Source organism: Ambystoma mexicanum, chromosome 2q (genome assembly GCF_040938575.1).
Source record: "Ambystoma mexicanum isolate Mex_15411 chromosome 2q, UKY_AmexF1_1, whole genome shotgun sequence".
NCBI lineage: Eukaryota > Metazoa > Chordata > Amphibia > Caudata > Ambystomatidae > Ambystoma > Ambystoma mexicanum.
The window spans coordinates 1,318,542,349-1,318,567,647 of NC_090924.1; the positions used below are offsets into that span (position 1 = coordinate 1,318,542,349).

Here is a 25,299-nt window from a genome sequence, read left to right on the forward strand (position 1 = left end):
GACATCGTCAGCATGATTGAAACACCCACTGCCATCCCCCCCTACTGAAGGTAGTGTCCGTGCTCCACTTCCTGGCCACAGGCACCTACCAGCACACAGTGGGGCACTTGCATGGCATTTCACAACCATTATTCTCACGTACGCTGATCCAAGTGCTCGATGCCCTCCTCAAGCACACAGACAACCACATTTCCTTACCATGGTCTGCACAGGAGATCGCAAACACCAAAGTGGGTTTCCATACCTGGTTGCATTGGTGCCATCGATTGCACCCATGTGGAATTGGTGGTCCCACATGCCATTGAGGTAGTGTACCGAAACCGTAAACTATTCCACTCAATCAATGTGCAAATGGTATGTGACTCCAACAGGATCATCACACATTGTTGTGCCCGATTCCCCGGATCAACCCATGATTCAATGGTCCTGCGTAACTCCACAATACCACGCTACATGGAGCGACATGCAGGGCCAAGAGCCTGGCTACTCGGTGAGTCTCATGTCATGGCCATGGAAATGTGAAGTGGGTAGGTGATTGACGTATCAATACATACTTACCTGGCTGAAAGGGGGGGAGATGCATACTTTACTTGGCTGAAAGGGGTGGGGAGAGATGCATACTTTACCTGGCTGAAAGGGGGGGAGATGGATACTTTACCTGGCTGATAGGGGGAAGGGAGAGATGCATACTTTACCTGGCTGAAAGGGGGGGGGAGAGATGCATACTTTACCTGGCTGAAAGGGGGGGGTGATGCATACCTTACCTGGCTGCGAGTACCAGAGGCAATGGAGCCAGCTCATACCCTAAAGCAGCCCAAACGTCAACTGACACCTGAACACATAATGGCCCGATTTAAGCAGCCCTACCATGTGAATGAAGGTGTGTCCCAACCATGACACAACCATCTGCAAGTGCACTGTACCGAATCGGACCACATCGACCTCAACGAAATGCACCTACATGCAATGACTTCAGCCAATACACAGCACCAAACACCATCAACTGAAAGGCCAGTCCCCCATAACTGCGCACAAAGGAGGCACATGACGGACAAACACATCAATACACCACTACACAGACACCGAGGCCCCAATAAATTGCCTAGCAACATTAGTAGTGCTCAGTGGGGTCATCATGAGGCTGACGGCAATGTTGCCATGATGAGAGCATTGATATCACTGGACACCTGCCAGGTCAACAAAACAAACGCCATGGACTAACACAGTAGATGGGCACTCACAAGGCACTAGACCCCCCTGCATACACTGGTTGAAGGCATGCAAAACAGTCATGAGAGGAATACACATATACCGGTCACATAGTGTGACTCCATTTGTGCTTGTAAATGTGGTACAAAGTAAGAGATGAATGCATGCCCTGGTGGCACGTCATGATTTGAGATTTGATGTCATGACTGACACATACATTGTTGCCCACATACAGGTGATGCAGGCTATCCCCTGAAGAGGTGGCTACTTACCCCAGTCCGGAACCCACAGACCCAGCATGAGGAGGACTTCAATCGTGCACATACACGAACCTGCGTGGTGATTTCGCTGCCTCAGCAGTTCTGGTGGGGCACTCCTGTACCGCCATGAGAAGGTGGCAAAGATCATTATGGCATGTGTCATGCTACACAATATGTGCATCAGACGGAATGTGCCCCTGCCCCCTGACGCCGAACTGCAACCACCTAACGATGAGGATGAGGAGGGTGGGGATGGGGCAGCACCTCAGGGAGGCAGCGATGCACAGGAGGGATGTGACATGTGTCGGACTCTGATCAACCAATGTTTCTAGCACACACGGATGGGGGGTGTCATATGGAGATGGCAATTGGGGCACTGTGTGTGTCTTGGATATGCACACTGTGGACTGTTCACCAATAAAGCACACATACGCAATGAGCAATGTCCACACATGTGATTTGTGCTCAAGCAAAAATTGTATTGTAAATGTGAATTCAATTAACACACCCACTCCCTCCTCCCCCCTCAACTCCCCAACACACCCACTCCCCCCTGCCCCCTCAACTCCCCAACACACTCACTCCCCTCTCCCCCTCAGTGGGGGGACATTCTACGACATCATCATCATTCCCCACATCACTATCCGAGCAAGCTGCAATGGCAGCAGTCTCCCCAGTCGTGCTGCTTCCTGCAGACACAGTCCCTTCAGTGGCCACCAGTTGTTGGATGTCTGTTGCTGGTGGTACCGTGCTGCTTGCCTTGGTGCTTATCGGTGCCCTGGCCTGTGTTGTGGCCGTCGATTTTGGCTGTTGTGGGGGTTTGTTTGGTCCAGCAGAGGTGGAGGGTTGGTGTGGTGTCACTACGGGCCTGGCCTTCTTGGCAGGTGTGGTGCCAGTGTATTCCTCGCCAAGGTCCGAATAGGAGCCTGTGGTGGAGCAAAGGAGGGAAAGTGTTATTGATGGGTCTGCGGACAAGCAGGCATTGTGATAACTGCCATCATTTTGATAACTAGATGGTGCACATTGGAGGCAGTGGCATACAGGTTGTCTCCCTTTTGGGTGGGAGAAGCATGCAGGAATGTGGGTGCCTACAGTGAGAGTGTGCATACTGCATATGTACAGGGTGTAGGTCAATAATGCCTGTAGGCAACATTGGGCTTCCCATTAAACTGGACTTCTGAGAGTTTTGCATGGCTTGATTTGAGGCACCTACCTGCGTCACCTGATGTGGCGGCTCCTCTCTCCATTTCTCCGACCCCCTCGATGCCAATGGTTGTGGCACATATCTCCTCCCACGGCTGCAATTTTATCGGTGAGTCTGCTCCTCCACCAGTTGCCATGCCCAGGTTTCTGTTGGCAGACAGTATACTCCTTACACGAAGCCGGAGGTCGTCCCACCTTTTCCGGCACTGTCTTGTGGTGCGGGGTGTTGTTCCAACTGCACTGACCCGCTCTGCGACTAGGTCCCATATGGCCTTCTTCCGTGCTATTGTTGAGAATACAACGTCCGCCTTTTCCTGTAGGGTTTCCGCCAACATGGTGAGCTCTTCCCTAGTGAAGCGCTCCTGCCGCAGCCGATCGCAATTTTTTTAAACAACTTTCGGCATTCTGACGATGGGTGGATGTGGGTGAAGGTTTGTGGCGGGTCTCGGGGTCAGATGTGCAATGGTTGTGGAGGATGGCAATGGATTGTGTTTTTAAAGATGGCCACCGTGCTCTTTCCCATTCCGGTGCGATGGCGCAACTTCTGGATCCGCTTCTTTACGGTCACCGCTAAAAGCGGTCACCGCTATTTGCGGTGATCGCTAATATCGGTCACCGCTATTTGCGGTGATCGCTAATATCGGTGAGTAGGGTGGCGGTAGTGCACCTTGCACGGCATACGATGCCGGTAGGTGCCGTTTTTGGGACGTTACCGGCATGGCGCAGATTACATTACCGGCATGGCGCAATGCTTGTGCCCGAGAGGTCATAATGTACCGCTTTTAACGGTTTCTGGCCTGCACGGACACGTTAGTTGCGCCATGCCGGTAATGTCCATTAATTGCTGCCTGGGTCGTAATGACGCCCAATGACCATTTGCCTGCAATAACCTGTTTTGCATAATCATAGGGAAGTGTGTAGAGATATCGCGAGACCTCCCAGTCTCGCAAGAACTCGGCCCCAAAGCAGTAGTAGCTGGGAGTGGAGGCATGGAGCAACATCAGCTCCTGTGTGCTCCTCCATTGAACTGGCCCCAGAACCTTACAGAGACCAAAGACTCACACCAGCTGCACCAGAGTTTAAGGGCCTGTTGTCCTTTTGTATTACATGAGTTAAAATGCATAATTCAAGATGATGTTCCATGTCGAATAAAGAAACATCAACAACTACAGCCACACAGCCTCCTGTGCATCATTGCATTAATTATACAACAGGCTTTATGTGCCATGGTGAGCAGTTTAAACGATATTCTGTTCCTAACAGACAGGGTGGAAGGATAGAGACGGGCACAGAGCAGAGGTATGAGTGGAGAGGACTGGTGGAGGGATAAAGCTGGGGAGGGAGAGAGTAAGTGAGGGAGGGCCTAGAGCTTTTACAGCCAAGCCCAAAGGCCATATGCCATGCCTTGACAGGGCAAAGAGTTAGAGGGGGGTCAAATAGCCGGAATATGAGTGGGAGAGAGCCAGGGGTTTTCACAACTAAGCACAAAGACAGCATTTCAGGTACTGAAAGAGGAAAACAGGAAGTAGAGCTGGGATGGGTGCTGGGAGAGGGTGGCCCCAGGCAACAGAACAGAGGAGATAAGAATGCAAGCCAACAGCCCAGTACCCACACTAGAAAGAGGGAGACAGAGACCAGTGACAGGAGCATAGAGGTGACCAAGAAAGACAAATTGCAACTTACAATACATTCAGTGAAATTATAGAAAGTGCATGAAATTCAACAGCAGTGGGGTTATATGCCGGGAGCAAACTAACAATAGGCAACATATTAATTCATGTTCCACGTGGACAGTGGGTAGTTAGGTAGGCAAATGACTTTCTTTTATTTGCAAATCATGATGAGTAATTAATTCCCATACGAAATCCTGTGAGGCTATTAGAATAATATCAACAATGTATTCCTAGGCAACACTTCAAGATGAAAAATGGTCTACTGCACCTGGACGACTTGGTGGGCATTCGTGTCATTGAGGACCAATTCTGTCAGAGCAGCGCAGCAGGCTAGAGAGGAAAAGGCAGATATCAATGGCGCAGCATGCAGAAGCTGAGAAAGAACATCTTTAAAATATTCAGCAGTCATGTATTGACAAACACATCAGTATTACGAATGGCCCTTGTGACCACCCATCGTGTATAATTGCTGTCTTGCACATTTGACTAGGAATGGTGCATTATTTATAAAACAGCGGGGCTCATTACCAAGATGTACATTACAATAATGGCAATCATCAGTACCAACACGCAGAGTTTTTCAGATTGTAACAAAATGATAGGGTACAGCTTCCGAAAGGACCGATCCAATTTTGCAGAGCAGAAGTTATCGAAATTAGATGCCCAGGTAAAAAGGCTGCACAGCACGTCACTAGGGTTCACACCTAATATGTCCAATGGTTTTCCTCGGAATCCAATTCCTTTTCTCTCGAGCCATAGACCGGTAAAGGTAAGGAGGCGGGTGGGGGGATGGGGGGGAGGGGGCTGGGTGCATAAAAGGCGGATCATTAGGAGGAAAAGGAGGCTATAGAAGTAGTACTTTAAAAGGCACCATGGTGAGCAAGCACATTTTTACTGCCGACATTCTTTTTTTCAGACTTATGCGAGGATTCAAAACAATTCACCCTAATGGGGTCATTTCCAACGGGGCTGTAATTTAAATGGAAACATACAAGTGAGGTGTAGTGAGGTGGAGGAGGACCAAAAAACAGAGCTTCCATCTTCGCTTTGCTTTCCTCCTTCGTCTTGGAAGACCACCTGGTTTTACGCCTGAACGAGATTTTCATGCAGGTGTAAAACCAGTGGATTCCTATAGAATATGCCTTGCGTGTGCACCTAGTAAATAGCATTCAGATTCTATAGGTATCTACTATACAACACCACCTGTAAAGCGGGTGGTGTTTTTTAATCAAAACTTTATTTTTCACATGAAAGGGAAACATAACCAATACAAGGAACCCCCAGAGCAACAGCAAACAGAAGCAGTATAGTTTGCATATTCAGGTTTCTTCACCCCCCAGAATCTTCTTTGATAACTGGCATTTCTATAATTCTTCTCTGTTATATGCCCCCTTCGATACTATCCGTTACATATAACCAAAAGTAGTGTTTAGTGTTTCTTCACACTATACGAATGCAGTCCTGTGTCTCCTCCCTTAATCTCTTGTAAGGGTGTAGAAGTAGGACTCTGACACAGTGGTGGCATGTTTGTTGGCAAAGACTTTCATTAAAGAGATAAATGAAAAGAAAACCCTATCTTGCCATACGTCTAAGAGGGGTTTCCCGGCCTCTAGTAAAATGCTCATGGGTCTGTCTGAAAGTCCAAAGTAATAAGTCCATGGTCCTAAGTCAGAATCCTAACTCTTCCCTTACACTATAAACTAAATTGAAGAAGCAGTAAGTTCCCTTGGTTCAGATGAACAATCCCTCTCGTTTGGACATGAGATCTAGACGTCAAGGTATAGAATTCAGAGTTCTCAAAATAAAGTTCAAACGCAACTGGTGAGGGAGTGTCTCCCTTCCCCTAGCATTTCTCAGGCTTATGCAGCAGCTCAACAACTGGTTGACAACAACTAATGTCTCCCTTCCCAGGCCTTTCTCATTCTTGTATGTCAGCTCAACAACTGATGGGGGAATGCCTCCCTTCCGCTGGCCTTTCTGAGACTTCATAGACAGTTCAACAACTGATGGGGACATTTTTCCCCTACCCTGGCCTTTCTCCGGCTCATATGGCAGTTCATCAACTGATGGGGAATGCCTCCCTTTCCCTGGCCTAACTCAGGCTTGTAAGTCAGTTCCACAACTGATAGGGGGAATGCCTCCCTTACCCTGGCCTTTATCAGGCTTCTATGGCAGTTCAACAACTGATGGGGGAATGCCTCCCTTCCCCTAACCTTTCTCAGGCTTCTATGGCAGTTCAACTGATGGAGGAATGTCTCTCTTCCCCTGGCCTTTCTCAGACGTCTCAGATAGTTCAACAACTTTTGGGGGAATGTATCCATTCACCTAGCCTTTCTCAGGCTTCTTCAACAGTTCCATAACTGATGGGTAAATGTTTCCCATCTCCTGGCCTTTCTCAGGCTTGTATATCAGTTCCACAACTGATGGGGCAATGTCTCCCTTGCCCTGGCCTTTCTCAGGCGTATATGGTGTGCTGGTCCCTGACCCCTGTTACCAGACCTGGCTCCCTCCCCTGTACTTTTTCCCTATTTGGTTGGGGAACCCAGACCCCGATTTTCGGGTCTCTCCTGCTTTTCCCCAATAACCCTGTTACCTTCGGGTTCATTGTCAGGTCTTCGTTGCAGGTATGGAGCGCACCTGCAGCTCCTTTCAGGTCTCCGGGGTCTTCTCTCTTTCAGAGATTGTTTCCTTTCTAAAGCGGCTCTACAGCGATGGGTCCCAGACCCTGATTACCGGACCTCTCGTCAGGTAAGGAGCACCCCTGTTGCTCCATTCTGTTTCCTGTGTTCTTTCATTCTCACAGGATTGCTCTCTCTGCGTCAGCTCCGCAGTGATGGGTCCCAGACCCTGGTTACCAGGCTTCTCGTCAAGTAAGGCGTGCCTCTGCTGCTCTGTTCTGTTTCGTGAATTTCGGTTACCGGGCTTCTCGCCAGGAAAGGATCCCCCATGTTGCTCGGTTCTGTTTTCCGTGTTCGTGCTCTCCTGCGGGCTCTTCTCTCTCTGCTGCGGTTTCCCAGCAGTGGAGGCTGTCCTGATGGAGTTTTTCTCTGAAGCTGTGTGGTTTGAGAGCTGGCCTCCGCTCTACTCTCATCCCTCCAACTCCCTCTACAGTCTGCCGACTGCAAACGGACAAGGGGCGTCACCTCCGTGCCCCATTTGGGGTCCTCCTCTCTGCTCCAAGCTGGAGGGGCTTGCAGGCTCTCAGCTCCTCCGGGCAGCGTCTACTCTTTCTGGTAGTCGTTGCTTCCTTTTTACTGTCTCACTGGTTTCTATCTCTGTAGTTCTACAGAAACACATGGAAGAGGATGGAAGGGATAGAGAGATTCGAGTTGAAGGAGAGGTGTGGGTGTTGTGTATTGTGAGGAGGCAGGAATGAAACTCGGATTCGAGTGTGTCATGTTTCTGGTGAAAGACTTTTATTAAAGTAAAAGGGGTTGGGTAAATGCCTCTCTGACCCTGCTCTAAGAGGTGTTTCCCTACCTAAACCAAAAACTAAGGAACTGTCTGTGTCAGAATGTCCAAAACCAAACAGTCCTGTGTCGAAATTTCTATTCTGACCATCACACTCTAAGAAACTAAATTCTAAGGTGAAAAGGGGAATGCCTTTGGCCTCGGTTTTAGAAAAGTGTTAAAAAAAGAATGTATAATACCAACATAAAAGTTCTTCAAGAATAAAGGTCCTTGCTCCAGAGAGTGGTTCCCTTCCCCTGGATTCCTCTTTACTTTCTGGTGTTTTCACAAGTAGCAGTTCCTTATGCCTTTCTTTTCCAGCAATCACACTGATACAGGTCTTGTCAGGACACCTGCTATACTCTCCTGCCATGTTTTGCACCTTCTCCAGAGACGTTTTTATGGATGGGCAAACAGGGCATGCGCCCCAGGCCCCTGCTGGCCAACTTGGGGGAGTGTTGGGTGGCCAGTTTGAAGTGGGGGAGCAGTCAGCACTTCATGGTGTGTGGCCAAGTGACAAGGCCAGAAAACATTTCTTTCTCTCATTTACATCATCATTTAGACACTGAAAAGAACATATGCTTTGCGCATGCATATTTTTTTGACACACTGGTAATGCCAACAGTTTGGGCGGTAGCGCATTGTTTTACCGACGCATATTTTTCCAGGAAAAATTGACTTTGAAAAAACCCATCTAAATATATATCTAAATATATACAGGGGTAAGGGGTTCAAAGGGGCAGTGAGGGTGTAGGGGCAGTGGTAATAGTATAGTAAAGAGGGGGTGTCTACTGCTGCTTTGAAGGAGCGTTTTGTGCCTGGAACGCTTGCTCCTGTGTTCTGTTTGCTTCTCCTGTACGCAGCACTGCGAGCGCTGCTCTTGCTGCCTGGCCGCTTCCTGAAGGGGGCAGAGCTTAATCCGAACATGTGACGAATCACGTGACATTCATCCTCCTCAAATTGCCGGCCCAACCACCCTTGCGGCGTTAAGCCATGGAGGCAGTAAGAGCTGGAGCTTCTGTTTTGCTGTTTGGCTGTGACCTGTGCCCATGTGCAACGGCCACTATCTACTCACCAACAGTGACTCAGTGAGTATTTAAGAGTGGGCTTCTAGGTCGCATTGCCTCACGCTCTAACTCATACTCGTCACCAGGGTAGAGGAGGGAGAGTCGGATTGTGGCAGCTCCTTAAGCTGTCGGGCGTTCCTCACTCTGTGACGGGGGCCATATTTGTTACCTGCAGACTCTTGAGACTTCTTCTATTTTATTCATATGTTACTCATCTCTAATACATCCCTCCCTATGTACTTCTTGATTTTATGGCAGGAACCATATATGTGTCTTTTAATGTGTATCAGTGGTAATGTTTGTTCTCAATGATTATTTTAGCTACTGATTAATTTTACCTAATACTTCTACTCAGTGCATCTTATTATTGTGTGGCGTCACAAACTTTTTGGGTATTATTCATACAAATTGTAATTAACTTGATTGTGATTTTGATTCTAAATTTCTAGTTCTGAAGCCTTCCCCCACTGCTACCCACAGAGTTGTCTTGCTGCTAATCCTTTTTTGCTCTCTTGTACCTGATCCACTAGGCTTAGCCCTTTCCTCTGGATGACACGTAAGGGCCCTAGGAGCCAATCATGGAGGCTTCCATGGACTCCATCTAATCTGCTGCGGTGGTTCCTTCTCCCATTTCTAAAGTAGTTACCCCTCCTTTGGATTCCCGTCCCATCTCCCTGGGTAAGCTTCACCCTACACCAGTGGTAGGTTCTTCGGACTCTATTTTCCTGACAAGCATGGTTCATGCTCAAATTAACTCACAAGATAGGAGTGGGGTACTTAACATGATGGGCATTATTCCCCGTACTCCAGCCAATAATAGTTGTATCTTTAAAGGAAAACAGGATATCTCCATTGATGCCCAGGAAGATCGCTTAGCAGCTACTATAGCTTTGAATTTGGAGGATGGTGGCAGCTCGTCAAGGGCTCCGACCTGCTTCGACTATCCCATGAGTAATATGGTGAATACTATCCATCTGACACCCATCCCACCACAAACAAAGCTGCTTCCACCTGCCTCCATGTTGGAGGGCTTTGGTCCAAATACTATAGTACCTCCTGCTTCCTCCAATGGGGTTATTGTCCCACAATCCTCCTTTTTAGAGGGCAACAATACTCACACTATTTCCCATGTAAACTTATCTGGGGAGGTGTCCTCTTCTGGTAGGGTTGTTAATCATACTATATCTATTCAGGTGAACCTTTCTGCAACGCCTGCTGGCAATTCCGGTACCCCTACAGTGAAATCTACAGTTAAAACACCACTTATGAAATCGGTGAATCACACTCCCAAAATAAAATCTAACAAGGGCACTTTAGGTCAACCAATACAAGGGAAAAAAATCTCCAACTATTTTGGGAAAAGAACAGCTACCCTTATTACACCTCCGCACTCAGCTTTGACAGTGGCTACTCTAGACCATCTGCACTTGGCAGATGTAGCAAAGAAGTTAGAGACTGATGATCCTGCAGAGAATGATATTGATGATATTAGTATTATCGAACGTGCAGATAAGTCAATAGCTGAGAGTGAGCTGGAACCCAATTTTACTAGTAATAATAATGTAACCCAACAAACTTGTGATATCTCCTATGTGGGCTCTCCTTCTTTCATGGATGTGTATACAGAGAAGCAAAACTCGCTCAGAGAAAGGGGCTTACTCCCAGGTATGAAAAAGGAACATGCCAGTGAGTCCTTATTGTATCATACCCTCAAAGAGGCTGATGACAGAATAAAACTGACTCAACCTACAGTCTCTGCCCTGCATATGGTCTTAAGCTCTTTTGTTAGTCTTTATGACAGTATTTGGGCAGAGGTTAGATCACATTCTCTTTTACTCTCTGAAATTTACACCAGGCTGGAGGGTCTTCATAGGTTTGAAGAGTTGGTTAAAATTATTAAGGAAGACAACCCTTCCATAATTAAAAAATGCCCAGATCTCGTTCTGCCGAACCCACTTATTACGGAAGGGCAGCCAGATAAGAAGGGACTTATTGTGGAAGGGGTTAGCCCCTTGGGGGAAGATTATAATAAGAATCCAACTATAATCGCCTCACCCTGTCCAGAGAGGGGAATATGTGTTCAAACTTTTCCGACCCCCTCTTTGAAGGATGAGGAAGTACTTTTGGAGCATGCCCCTGGTACAAAACTGCTAATCATTCCTGCAAAAGCAACTGTCACTCCCCCCTTTGAATCTCCCCAGAAGGGCTGGCCGTTATTCCCACTAGTCTTACTCCTACTGTGCCTGCTGGCGAACCTTCTACATTAGAAACGGCTAATTTACAGAAGGGAGCTATTGTTGCCTCCTCTCTAGACTCTAAACCTTATTCCAATTTGGAGAATTCTTCTGACTTCATTGATCTCATTAAAGGAAAAGCACCCCTGAAGGGTTTTGCTCATATAGGTGAAAGAAAACCTACTCAACAAAGACAACTAAAAATCAGAAAAATATGAAAAAAATCAATTAATTTACCAACCATTTTTTTAAAAATCTGGTTTTGCCAAGCACATCCCCGTCTGTAACTACTATTATCCCTTCTAAAGGGGCTAATATTCCAGCAGAATCAGCAATATTTCTGATATTTCAATACTACTGCTGCTACCGCCTCCTTTGGGACAACTTTACCACCTATTACCTCAGCTGCAGCTAGTCAGACTGAAACACTGATAGTGAATTCTATGCCGAATGACAAAATTCCCCCTCTGGTCTCGGACGATGTTGTTATGATTGAGGAAACTCATGATATTTGTTATTCAAAAACAATTCCAACCCTTCCCGAGCCTATAAATAATAGTCCTCTAGCTATTCCGAATACTCAAACTGAATGCAATTCCATGGCTTCTTCCTCGGTGGCAGAACCCTCAATTATCCCTGGTAACTTGCTACCCAGTTTAAATCCTACCCATCCTGTGTCTATTATTACTCCTATATCTGTGCCCCTGATTAACCTCGATATGGCGAAACAATTATTTTAGGAGCTCTATAGTACAAAACCCCCTACTGCGGTGGACACCAATTTAACCACCGGTTCACTACAGACCACGGTCCCCATAACTAGTCCTTCTACTTCTTCTAGTATGGATGGTCAGTCACTTTGCCCCCTGAGGGGCTAACGCAGACTCCCTATCAGGGGAGCGCGCTATGGGTTTTAGACCAGTGGGGGATATATGTTCCTAATTTCCTGAACCCCACTCATTTAAAATCATCAAATGGGGGTTCTTTGAATGGTCATGAAAAATCTCCAGCTGGGCCTTATGTATCTCAAAATAGGACCATCTTAAGGAGTGCAAGGGGTACTGACCTGGTAGTTGACCCTTTAAGACAATTTACTAAATTTATAGCTGATTCATGACCCGAATTGTTGGGGGTTAAAGACTCCCTGGAGACCTTGCAACTCATCAGTCTCTGGGGTCAGGATATGCCTATTTGTCTGAATCGTGGAAATATCCTGAAGATTTTTCATCAATTTGCATCTCTTTTTCTTATCTCTAGTTATGACATGGAAAGGATTTTCTTCCCCTTTAAAGAACGTGTAGATATAAGTAATATTGGTCTAAAATCTAGAGTTGTATTGGATTTAATCAGGGCCAAAAAAAGGGCCTAATGCAACTTGGTTTTGAAGTAAGTGCTACAATCTAATCAGCCCTCTGGTAACTACGGAGGGTCTGAAGAGTATATGGGAAATCTTACAATGGTGTATCACCCCGAAAGGGCTCCGCAGCCCCAAAGGAGGCAATTTACGCCCCTATTCAATGGTGATGCCAGAAACTGGGCCCAAGTTACCTCTGGCCTCTGGAAAGGAGCATTCCCTTAAGAGTCTTGTTCCAGCAACTAATCTCATGGCCTCAAACAAATTTACTTTTCTTTCATGGAATTCCAGGGGAAATCTACATCTTTTTACTAATACTGACACAGTAGCCATGATTCGCGGCTCTGATTGTTTCTTCTTACAGGAAACCTGGCTGCTTTCCCCTCCCTTTATTGATGGCTTTGAAATGTATTCTCAAAATTCTAAATCTAGTCTGGGTGGGAGGGCTTCAGGGGGTCTTCTCATTGGAATAAGGGCTTCTCTTGGTCCTAGGAATGAGGTTCTTTTGGACATGCCATTTGGTATTTTGGCCTTGCAGTCCACCTTTGGAGATGGTCTGGTTAACCTTTTATTGATTAATATTTACTGGCACAAGGGCATTGCCGCCCTTGAGCCCTTTCTGGAAAACCTAATGGATATCGTTCTCGCCTGGAGATCTCGCCATCCCAGGGGGAAAGTGATCTTGGCTGGAGATCTTCATTCTGACTGCTCTATATCATCTGAGGCTAATTTCGGCGATTTAGGACTGGTTTTGGAGGAAGATAATCGGATAGGTCTGAAATTTGCCTGGGGCAGACTTTGGAATCTCGCCTTGGAATCAGTGGGTCTTATATGCCTTAACGGCTCTTATGATTCTACTCTTTCGCTCTGCCCCACATGGCATAGAGGTGTCATTGTCTACTATAGACTAAGTCTTTGTAGTCCTTTCTCTGTCCTTCTTCTTGCCTGAGGTTCAGGTTTTTTTTAACCCTTGGAGTGACCATGGGTCCTTGTTCGTTACATTTCTATCTCCCTTCCCGTTGAAGTTATTGTCCTCTGGCGGACCACGACATCTTGTGGGACAAGGGACCGGGGTACGCTGGTCATTGACTAACATAAATCTCCTCAATTGTCAACTAATTTCTACATTCAATCATACTTCCCTTTTGTGGAAAAAAATGGTTTTTAACACCTTACACTTTGATACTTTCCTGAATGCTCTCCACAGCAGTATCTATGACTTACTCAGGAAGGCTAATCCTAAGAGATCTCATGTTCATAGGTATGATCAGGAGTTAGCCAATGAAAAGGCCCTTTTCTGGAAACTTATTAGAGAAGTCCAATTGCTTGATATGGACTGGGATAACAAAAAAGCAAAAATTAAATCCATTTGCCAAAAATATAAAAACTATTGTAAATCAAGAAAAGCAAGTCTCTTGCAAAATGATGCAGAGTTTATGTTAAGGGTCCTGGTTAAAAGAGACCTTAGGGCGTTTTGGGGTATTTTTTCAGCCAAAGACCAGGTTGCGGTCGTTGACCAACTGAATGCCATCCCGGAGATTCAATGGGTAGACCATTATACCAAACGTTTTGGTAGAGGGGAAGAGGGGCTGGTACTTTGTACAACCAGGGAAGATGTACCGAACATTAGGTGGGAACCAATCATTGACAATGAGACAATACTAGAGTTAATTGCCAAAACTAAGAAATCTAGGGCTCCCGGTCCTAACGGCCTGACTAACAATACATTAAAAGCGGAACCAGAAATATGGGCAAAACTTCTGTGTCTGCTATTTCAAGATGTTGTTAATACCAGTAAGGTCACAATTAGTTGGCAAACTGCCCACGTTGTTCCCATTTTTAAGAGAGGCCAACAAACTCTGGTCAAGAACTACAGACCAATCTCTGTTATTGATGCGGACTGTAAGCTTTTTGCCTCCATGCTCCCTTCACACCTTAATGTTTGGATCAAGGAAAATCATATCCTCCCGAAACAACAAACAGGCTTCAGGGTGGGCCATTCAACTAACCTTAACGGCTTTATTCTAACTGCCGTACAAAGCACAACATGGGGAAAATTTGGTGGTACTCTCTACGCTGCCTCAATTGATCTGTCAAATGCATTTGATCTGGTAACTAGGTCAAGGCTCTGGGCAAAACTATCAAAGTGGGGGATCCCGTCGGGAAGAATAAGGACACGTATTGGGGTTAAGCAGGGTTGCTCCTTAGCACCATGCCTTTTTATTCTCTATTTGGCAGATGTAGGGGAGTTTCTCAGAAATGCAGGTTTGGTGAACGCAAAATTGGGGGATATCAGGCTCTCTTGGTTGGCATACGCTGATGATTTCCTTCTCTTCGATCAGACCAAAGTGGGCCTGCAAAGACAAAGACTTATTTGTAAGTTTGAAGAATACTCTACACTTAACGGGCTAAAAATTAACCCAAGTAAAACCCGCACAATGGTCTTTTCTAAAGGGAAAAAAGGGAATAAACAAGTGTGGAAAACAGGTGGAGAAAACATCATGAGAGCACATAAAATTGTTTATTTGGGATTCCTTATTTTGGCCCAATCGTCGGCTGTTGAATTAAGACGCTCACTCAGACATAAACTACTCCCGCTCATCTCACAATCTATCAAATTAGATAACAAATATGGCAGGTTCTCTATTAAGCCAGTGGTAGATTTCTTCAAGGGAAAGGTGATTCCGAAACTAATATATGGAATGGAATTACATTATTTGGCTCTCTTGACGTTTTGGGACACCCTTGAGGGTATCTATTGGAGAAAGGTCATGTAAATGCCCAACTGTGTCCCGATAGCGGCTATTAGGTTTGAATTGGGTTTAGTTTCGCTGTGAGCTAGAATCCTTTGGAGGGTTCTTGCATTTTTTTCTGCCCTGCTCAGTCCTAAACATGACACACTTTATGATGATGTGGGCAAGACTTTCTTCTTACAGGGATCCCTGGATCGAAACCCTTTTCTCTTAAAATTCAGGGACCTCAAGACTCTATTAGATTTGTCTGTCGACAGGGATACTCTTTTGAACAATCCGAACAAAGTCAAAGAGCTCCTTTTTTGTTGTGATTGGAATGATACACTGGGAAAATTATATACTTAACCCTCGCTGTGCGATTTACAATTCGATCATAAGAAGAGAGGCTGCCTGTCTTTTATTCTGACACAATTTCCTAACTGCCATTACCGATCACTACTCCTGAAGCTTAGATGGAATATTCTGCCTACCAAGGAAGTTTTACATAGAAGGAAGGAGACTTGTGACTTGGATCTTATATGTCGTTTCTGTCACAATCCTGGGGTTATTGAATCTGCCCGTCATTTTTTCTTAGACTGTACAGCATTGAAAGGCCTTAGGGCCATTTACTTAGGCAGATTCAATACTCTGGGACGGTTGGGGGCAGAAAATCTTATTTGGTCTCAGTGTCTCTCCATTACAAAAACCGTAGATGGACTTGCGGTGGCGGGTTTTATTAAATCTTTAGATCTGCTTGGGCCCTCTGGCTGACCTTCTTGTATGATGAATTACTAATCTTTTTTAAATTACTCCATGTACTGTATATGTATATGAACTTGACATTTTATTGATTTTTTTGCATGTACGGGGAAGTATGATTAGGAACTTCTTATTGGTTTTTAACTCTGCATTGATTTTATTGGCTTGCCTTATGTTTTCTACTTGTAGAAGAAGGATCCTGGGGTTGTTCTTTGTATTTGTAATCAATTTATGGTAATGTATGTATATATGTATTTTAATGTTCTCTGTCTTATTGAATGCAATTGTAAAGGTTTCTTTTGTAAACCGTATACAATAAATAAATAAAATAGTAAAGAGAAGATGGGGGGACACCCCCCCAAAAATTAAAAAAGAAAATTCAATGAGTTTTTTCAAAATAATTTCTTCTAAGAAAATGTGCGTCAGCAAAGGGACATGGAACCATTTGGGCTTTTGTGTAGGCATGTGAAAGGCATTTGCCAGGTACTAAGTAGGGCTATTAACTGGCCATTGATGGTAGCAGGATCAAAATGGTGCGAGTATGATGGCATCTAATAGAAGCCTGTGGCAAATGCCTAATACATATACACAATCCAAAGCTGTTGGCTTTGCCAATGCTTGTTCTCAACAGGACTTCAGTGAAAGACACGCATAGTGCTTATACATCGAGTGGCTGAAGGCAGACCTGGTTGACATTTTTATTACACCAGCAGCGTCTTTACAACTCAAATTAAGTCATTAACTTTCAGAAGACTTCTTTGAAAAAAAACACTGGCAGGGACTTTGAGAGCAAGGCTTGATGGTAAGGCTTGATTACAGCGAGCCAAAAGAGTTCCCATAGGATGTGTTTTGGATGGAGAGGGACAGGAACTGGGAGGGAATGGCCATAGGGATTACCATGGGCAGACAAGAGGTGGGCAAATAGCCAAACAACACCTTCAAGCTTTGAGTCCCTCCTCAGAGGCCGTTTCTCCCTATCTGTACGGTAATGCAATCATTTTGGCTTATACCTAATAGGCACCTAATAGCCCAAACTAATGAGATGACTCATTGCTCCCGCCAGCCTGCGCAGTCCCCATCACATGGCAACAAACCAGTTTGCTGAACGGACACGTGCTGCTCACTTCTGGCACCAGAGCGGAGATGACAGCCAGGAACTAGGAAGATATAAAAACGAGCATTGGCACGCATGCTTGCTCCTATGCAACCTGCCACTATGCCACAGCTGCAGGCTGCTAATCACTCCTTCAAACTGCCTCTCCCCAAGCTATTTGTACTCGCTATTGCCTACATACTCTACCTGACTATCCACTCAACCGCCCAGCACAATTCTAATACTGCCCCGTGGCCTAACTCCTTTCAGCACAATAAGATAATCATGACCCCTAATCCTTACATTAACAACCCTGCCTTATGGCTCCAACACTTCACCACGAAACCAACACCGAACCAACCATGCTCACTCACTATGAGAAACACCAGACTTGGCTCCAGGCTATCCCATGCTTCTCATCACTACACAACACCCTTTCGTCAATACAAACATTCTCAGCCCACCACTAGGACCACCTCCCTCTCACATACACCCACCATTGAAGACATCAACACCACCACAAATATGATCAACGGGGCACTAATCAATGCCAGATCTCTTACTGCCCACGCACTTGACATAGCCGATATCATCCTAACGCATAACCTCGACTTCTTGGCTGTCACTGAAACGTGGCTCATGCCGCCTCTGGGACTCTACTTTCGCTAGCCATCCCCACTTATTATAACATAATTAGGCACGACCGCAACACCAATCAAGCCAAAGGTGGTGGTATTGCCATCATCTACAAAAACTCCCTGAACCTCCGTCTCTCATCTGTACATCAAATCTCCTCGATGGAAGCGTTAACAGCCAAACTTGCCCTTACTCCCAACCTTACCATCACACTCCACTTAATATACAGGCCTCCTGGCCCGTTATCCACCTTCTCTAAAGACCTCTCCAACATCCTGGGAAAGAACACCAAAACTAGCTCCAAAATGTTCGTACTAGGCGACTTCAACCTAGGCCTGGCCGACCCAAATGACTCGTCTGCCTCGCTGATCGACAATATGCTCGCTAACGCAGGCTTTACCCAGCATATTAACAAACCGACACACACCAAGGGGAGAACACTCGATTGGATAGCTGCCCATAACTGTGAAATTAATGTTGACTCTAACCAACCTTGTGTCTGGACTGACCATCACCTGATCACTTGTAACTTCTCTGCCAAAATTCCGAACTCCATCCCAGATGTTGCACCCGCCATCCTCACCAGAAATAAGCGCGGCATAACCTGTGCTAAACTTCTCCCCCTCATCCTTCCAGCCCTCAAGGAACAGGCTCTCTCATGTACCGACCCCACTGCTTTGGTTGACATCTACAACCATTCTATGTTAAAAGCCCTTGACCTTATTGCCCCATCTAAACTAAGACAACCCAAACCGCGAGCTCATCTCAACTCCTGGTTCACACCTCAGTTGAGAACCTTATGCAAAGAAAAACGAATTTATGAATCACATTGGAAAAGTAACCCCACAGAAACTAACAAAGCCTGCATCATTCTAGCAACGTTAAATTACAAGGAAGCCATACTCCAGGCAAAAAAAGAAACCTATAATAAAGGCATCGAACAAGCCAAATCTAATATGAAAGAACTGTTCTGCATCTTAAAAGAACTGGAAACCCCTGTCTCAACTCCGAAACTTGGACCAAAGATAGCACTTGGTGCACTAATATCCAAAACGCTCTCCTCTGCAAGATAGCCACCCTTCAAACCAAAATCAATGACAAACTAGTTTACAACTCAACCCCCAACCTAGCTCGCAACCAACAATGAATATTCCCAACTCGGAAACCTTGAGCCCCTTCAGCTTCACTCCTCTCTCTGCTCTTGAAGTGGAAAATATTATCAACAGCCTCAAACCTTCCAATTGCCAGGGGGACCTTTGCCTTGCGCCAATCATCAAGGAGGCTGCCTCTGAGCTAGCGCCTTTCATTACTACATTCATTAATTCATCCTTCAGTACTGGGATTGTACCGGGCAACCTCAAGGACGCGTGGGTCATCCCGCTCCTAAAAGAAACCACCTTGGACCCCAACATTCCCACTAATTACAGGCCCAACACCACGGTACCGTTCTTACTAAAAATCTTGGAGTGAGCTGCCTATTTACAGATTCAACAATATCTTTAATCCAACAAACTCCTGGGTCTAAGGCAATCTGGGTTTCGACCTCGTCACAGCACCGAAACAGCCCTTATCGACTTTAACACCCAAATTGAAGAGCTACGTGACAAGGGTAAACTTGCACTACTTCTCCCTCTAGGCCTCTCTGCGGCTTTCTATCTCGTAAACCACCAAATACTGTGCAGACACCTTAAACAGGCATCCCACTTTTCTGACAAAGCAACAGCCTGGATCAGCTCATTCCTAGACAATAGATCCATACGCGTGTTTTCACCCCTAGCAGCAGCCTCACTGTCGCCTACGGAGTACCACAAGGATTGTGCGTCTCTCCCACTCTGTATAATGTATTTACAAAACCTTTATTCGATATATTGGACTATCTGGGTGTCGCATACACTAATTATGCTGATGACACCCAGATACTCATCCCCATCTCAGGAGATTACTCAGCCGACTCTCTCTATAAAAATGCCATCTATCAAGTCATCCAAGCCTGGATGACGCAGCATGGACTTTGCCTTAACGACGAAAAGACAGAGATTCTCATCCTCGGCTCCCCCCAAAAACTTTCCAAACTAGAGCCTGCATTCAAATCCTTTACTATAGATGGCAATACTATCAAGGTCTCCAAAGACACTAAAACCCTAGGGATTTACAATGACTCCACTCTTTCCTTGGCCAGACAAACCAATGCTTCTGCAGCGGCTTATACCTGCAAGCTCATTACAGCTAGTCGCCCCTTCCTCTCACCAGCCAACTGCACTACACTTGCCAGGACTTTGGACTTTTGTGGGGGCGTAAGGCACTGATGAACTGATGCAGTGGTATTAAGTGGCTATTGATGGTACCAGGTGTAAAATGATGCAAGTACCTGGGCCTCTAACAGCAGTGGCTGCAAATGCCTAATACTTATTCACAAAACAAAAATGTTGCCTTTGACAATGCTTGTTGTTAACAGGCCTTCAGTGAAGGACAGACATACTGCTTATAAATATAGTGGCTGAAGGCAGACCTGGTTGAGACATGTTTGTTACACCAGTAGCACATTTATTACTCCAATTAAGTCATTACATCTCAGAAAACTGCTGTGAGAAAACACTGGCAGGTACTTCGGTTGCAAAGGTTGATGGTAAGGCTAGATTAAAGCGAGCTAAAAATAGTTCTCATAAGGAGGTGTTTTGGTCGGGCAGGGGCAAGAACTGAGTGGGAATGGTCATAGGGATTGCAGGACCACGGGCAGTGAAATTGATGGCAAATAACCAAAGAACAAGCTTTGTGTCCCTCCTCATATGCCATCTCTCTATCTGTACTCTAATGAAATTGTTTTGGCTTATAGGTTGTGCTAAAGCACCACCTAATAGCCCAAACTGAAAAACAGCAATACTGATTGACATGGAGGTGCTTGTATAGTTGATGGATCCACCCTCACTGGTCACTGTTCTCTCTGCCTTCCCTGACTGCTCGGTGTCACCATGGGTGTGAAAGCAAATGAGCACACCTGCGCGACCCTTTTGGGCAAGCAGCATGAGGGCCCATGCTTTGGGAGGCAGCAGGCCCTGGCTTCTATCCTGATTTCTGCCTGCCTTGGATTGGATGTTTCTCCTCCTGTGCAGGTGGCACACTGCAGCAGCTTGCCTGAGGTGACTGCTCTGCCTCTGCCCTCCCTCTGTGCATGGTGTAGCAGGTCACCACCACTGTTACCGTTTGTCTGCCCCCCATGATCAGTGCTTTCATTTTGCTGCCTACAGCCTGCCTGACACAGAAGGACAGCCAGCCATTCGCTCCTCCTCAAAGCTTGAGACAAGGGAGATGAGTGGTCTTCAAATTGGGGAAGGTACGTACATTCATCATCCATGCAGGGCCATCACAAGGGGAGTGCCAGTCAGGGGGGCAATCTGCCCTGGACATCGCAGGGCAGGGTGGCCTCTCTAGATGGGGATCCTCATGTGTTGTGTTGTAGGTTATTATTTGCATAGCACTTCTGGTGTCGCGGCCAAGTCCCAAAGACAACAAATTGTGATGCATGGCCTAATGTCCACATTACTGAGTTTAGCATGCAGGCACTTTGATTTAAATCCTAGCTTCAGTACCTGATGAGCACAGTGTTATTCTGTACCAATCTCTGCACCTCACCATGTCTAAAAGTGCAATTATGTGGAATGTGATGTGAAATTGTAGCCACCAGCTGCAGTGCCGCTGTGTGCTAATATCATCCCATCACTTCTAGGATTCTCTAATTTGGCCTCCACAGCCTCAAGGCCAGATTGCTATGCATGCGCTAGTGCATGTTTGAGGGGATCCTGCCGCCAACTATCTCAAATACCACCTTTTATCCGACAGGATAGGGGAGAAGGGCAGTAATAGTTCACCTTTCATATTATGTTGGATTTGCAATAACCTGCTCAGAGTACAAAATATATATACACAAGGTTAAAGGAAAAGGAAATGGGGTGCTGTGCTCTGTAACCTGCAGGACACAGTATCTGAACCCCATCAGGGCTAACTCAGCATTTCATTCTTTCCGAGGCAGATAAAATGAGTACTGATTAGCTGAGCAATGTAACCCCTGATTACTTAAGCGCCAGGTTAGTTTAAAGTGCCAAAAATAAAAGGACTCAGATAAAAACAAATGCTTATCTGAGGAGGAAATACGGTCATCACATTGGGGGAGGGAGCCTTAGGAGGGCATTGGCAGGTCCTCACTTTAGTGTAAAGTATTTCTGGCATGGCACCCCGTATCCCATTATCGCTTGATTCTGCAAGGCACACAGTGATGGGGCTCTTCCATCCACGGGGTCCATAAGTAAGTGTATGGTTTCAGAAAGCAGAGATGTAAAGCCCAAGACGGCAACAATTCTGAAAAGCAACTGAGTGTAGTTCTCGCACAGCATGCTGTATGAGCTCAATTATACCTTTGTCTTTTGTATAGGGCATTGTACCACACATAGGCTGGGAAAATGATATCTCAGTTAGATACTGGGCCACTTCTAAGCCATGGCACATTTGATTTGTAGTCATTATTAGCCTGTGTCTCCAAGAGAAAACAAAAGCAGATGACAAATATGCCGCATTCCCAGATGTAACATGAAAGTAACAGTAATGGGAATGATGTTGACCTAATGCACAATAAATATATTTTGGTTTGTAAAGGCTTTTCTTGAGAACATTTTCTCTTGCAAATACATGTGTGTGTTAAACTGTTGTAGGAAGAGCTGTACAAATTAGAATAAACAGACATATGTTGCAATCTCGTCTTAGTCCCTGCCGCTCAATGTTGGCAATCATTTTGAAAAACAAAAAACACTGACATGCTTACTTCTTGGTGACTGTACACTTTGCAGCACGACTGTTACAGTTCATCTTTGGTGCAGGGCTGGCAACCACACCCTATGATATTTATTTGTGTATATACATGCTGTTGAGAGGAGCACTTACTGTGCTACTAAACAACATCCCTTCAATAAAAAGAACTAGTTATGTAAGCTAAAATAGCGTCACTATGGTGCTTGCCTAGGTAGTGGTGGAGCATGTCTTTCCTCACACCAATATTTTTTATAGCAAGAACAGCATTGCAAGATAAATGATAGCTGCTACATTTATCAGTGTCACCCATCTACTGGTCTATATAAAATGTGCAATGGGAAGTGATGTCAGTGTTTCTCAAAGCAACGTTATAATGGTCCTCTTCACCTCCTCTTTACTTTACTTTAATTTGTGCTTTCTTTGAGACCAATCTTTCATATTATGGGCCCTCTTTGATCAATGTCCTGTTACTTTTTTAATCAATTCCTAAACATGACCTATGTCACATTTTAGATGACCATGCTGAATTAAAAAGTTTACTTGCAGAAGGTGGTCCTGACAGGATAGAGTTCAGTGCGGGCCAATGTGAGTGCCCACCTTTGGAAGGCCTTAGGAGACATGCCTGTTCCCAGCTTGAGGGTGAACCTCCTGGGAAACATAGGATTTGTTGGGAAGGTGGGCTACTATATAGTGAGCCCACAGAGTCCACAGAAGAAGACCATAGGAGCTTGGTGGTTCCCCTTGAAGTGAGACCCTTCCTCTGCAGGTGGTACATGAGTTCTCCCCTTGCAGATCATCTTGGTATCAAGAAGATGAAGGAGTGATTGTCCATGCCCTTCTACTGGCCCAATATGGGGTCCGGGTGACAGACCACTGCAGGAGTTGTGCTACCTGCCAATGTCTGGTAAAGGTGGCACAACATTTCAGGCTCCATTGGTACCACTCCCTGTAGTGGGTGTACCACTTGAGAGGGTAGGGGTTGACGTTGTTGGTCCCCTTGACCCTCCAATATCCTCTGGCAGCAGGTTTATCCTAGTGTTAGTTGAGCATGCCACTATATATCTTGAAGCCATCCCACTGAAGACAGTAACTGTTGCTAAGGCATTGCTTGGTATATTCACTAGAGTTAGCTTCCCTAAAGATGTTGTATCTGACAGAGGCAGCAACTTAATTTTCAAGTACATGCAAGTCATGTGGAAGGATGGTGTTTTCATCAGCGTGTCATCCACAAACTAATGGCTTAGTTGAGAGATTTAACAGAACTCTCAAAAGCATGATTGGAGCTCTTGAGGAGCTCCAGAAGAACAACTACCATGCTTACTCTTTGCCTACATAGAGGTTCCTCAACAAGGGGGGTGGTTATAGTCCCTTTGAACTTCTCTTTGGTCATGGGACCCTTATCCATAGTTAAGGAAGGATGGGAGCTCCCCACTCCTCCTGTCACTGCAGATGTAGCTGACTATGTGCTGGGATTGAGAAAGAGGATGGCCTTAGTGATGGCTCAGGCCAGTGACAAGTTGAAGGCCAGTCAGGCATTGGTCAAACATTGGTATGACCAGAAAGCTTCACTTGTACACTTTCCCCCTGGTCAAGAAGTCCTGGTCAGGAATCCCATAAGGCCTAGGGCCCTACAGGATACATGGTCAGACCCTTACAGAGTTGTGGAGCAAATAGGTGAGATGAACTATTTAGTGGATCTTGGAAGGCCTGGTTGTAACGCTCACCTGACTCCCACGGGGGCGCTGGCCTGGTTTGCGCTACTGTTACCTCGTCTAAGGTGATGCGCAGGGTTCGGAAGACGGACTGGACCGGGCCCCAGATCTGGCTTGTCTGACTCGCAGAAGTATCCTTCTGTAGGTGAGAATAGGGGGTTAACTGTCTGCGGGGTAATGCAATCGGCCTCCCACTTACCCCTCTCACCCTCCTCAAAACCCTTCTGTGCTTCCCCGTAGCGTCTCACCTTAGGGTCTGGAAGGACGAGCTCTCCATCCTGCTTCTGATGCAGGGGCGCGTTGGTATCCAGTTACGTCACTGGATTATCGGATGGGTGAGAACCAAACTTGCCTGGCTTCCAGGTAAGTTTTTCTATAAGTGGTTCCCCTTGTGTCCATGCATTAATGTTCTAATGCTAGTGTCTTTTTCCCCATAGGGGCCGGGGTACTGAATGCCGGGGAACAGGCACCGACCCGAGGTGAGCGGTGAAATCCTTGTGGAAATCAGGTAAGTCTTTAATGAGTGTTTTGGTAATGTCTTTTCATTCACTCATTAATGCTGATGTCTTTTTCCCCTTAGGGGCCGGCGTCCGAAAATGCCTGGATGCGGCGCGGACCCGAAATGAAAAGGGAATGACCCAACAGGTAAGTCTTGACATGGAGTTTTAGCTTCCCTTTTCCCTTCTTTCTCTCACCTTTGTTCTTGTCTTTTTCTCCCTAGGCGCAGGGGCGCGACTGCGAATCCGGATGGTCGCTGCTGAACATGGAGGCGCCCTGTAAAGGTGAGTAGAATGCGGCGCTGCAGCGATCGATGCGATGTGCTTTTAAAAATAAATGTCTTCCTTTTCAGGATTGTCGGCGAAATGTCTCTGGGATGCAGATTTAGCAGGTGAGGCCTTTTCCTTCTTCTGTCCTCTTGTTCCCTTCCTTTGCAGGTGATTCAGGATGCTGGCAGGTGTGGCAGAAGTCAAGATGCAGGAGCAGACACGGTGAGCGTCCAGCTGCTAGATGCAGAACAACGCGAAGCACGTGGGGCTGATCGGGTGTGGTTTAAATAGCCTTGGAAGAAGTTCCTAGAATGTGTCCTTCCTCCAATCAGGTATGTATCCTTCCCTGA

General features: G+C 46.0%; 1 protein-coding gene across 1 annotated transcript in view; it reads right to left on the reverse strand.

Moving 5' to 3' along the window:
- NEK10 (NIMA related kinase 10) overlaps positions 1 to 25,299 on the reverse strand; it is a 2,768,076-nt gene that overhangs the window by 2,078,478 nt on the left and 664,299 nt on the right. Inside the window, exon 14 of the mRNA XM_069648774.1 lies at positions 4,614 to 4,675. Coding sequence (XP_069504875.1) covers positions 4,614 to 4,675 — 62 coding nt within the window. The remainder of the gene's footprint in view (positions 1 to 4,613; positions 4,676 to 25,299) is intronic.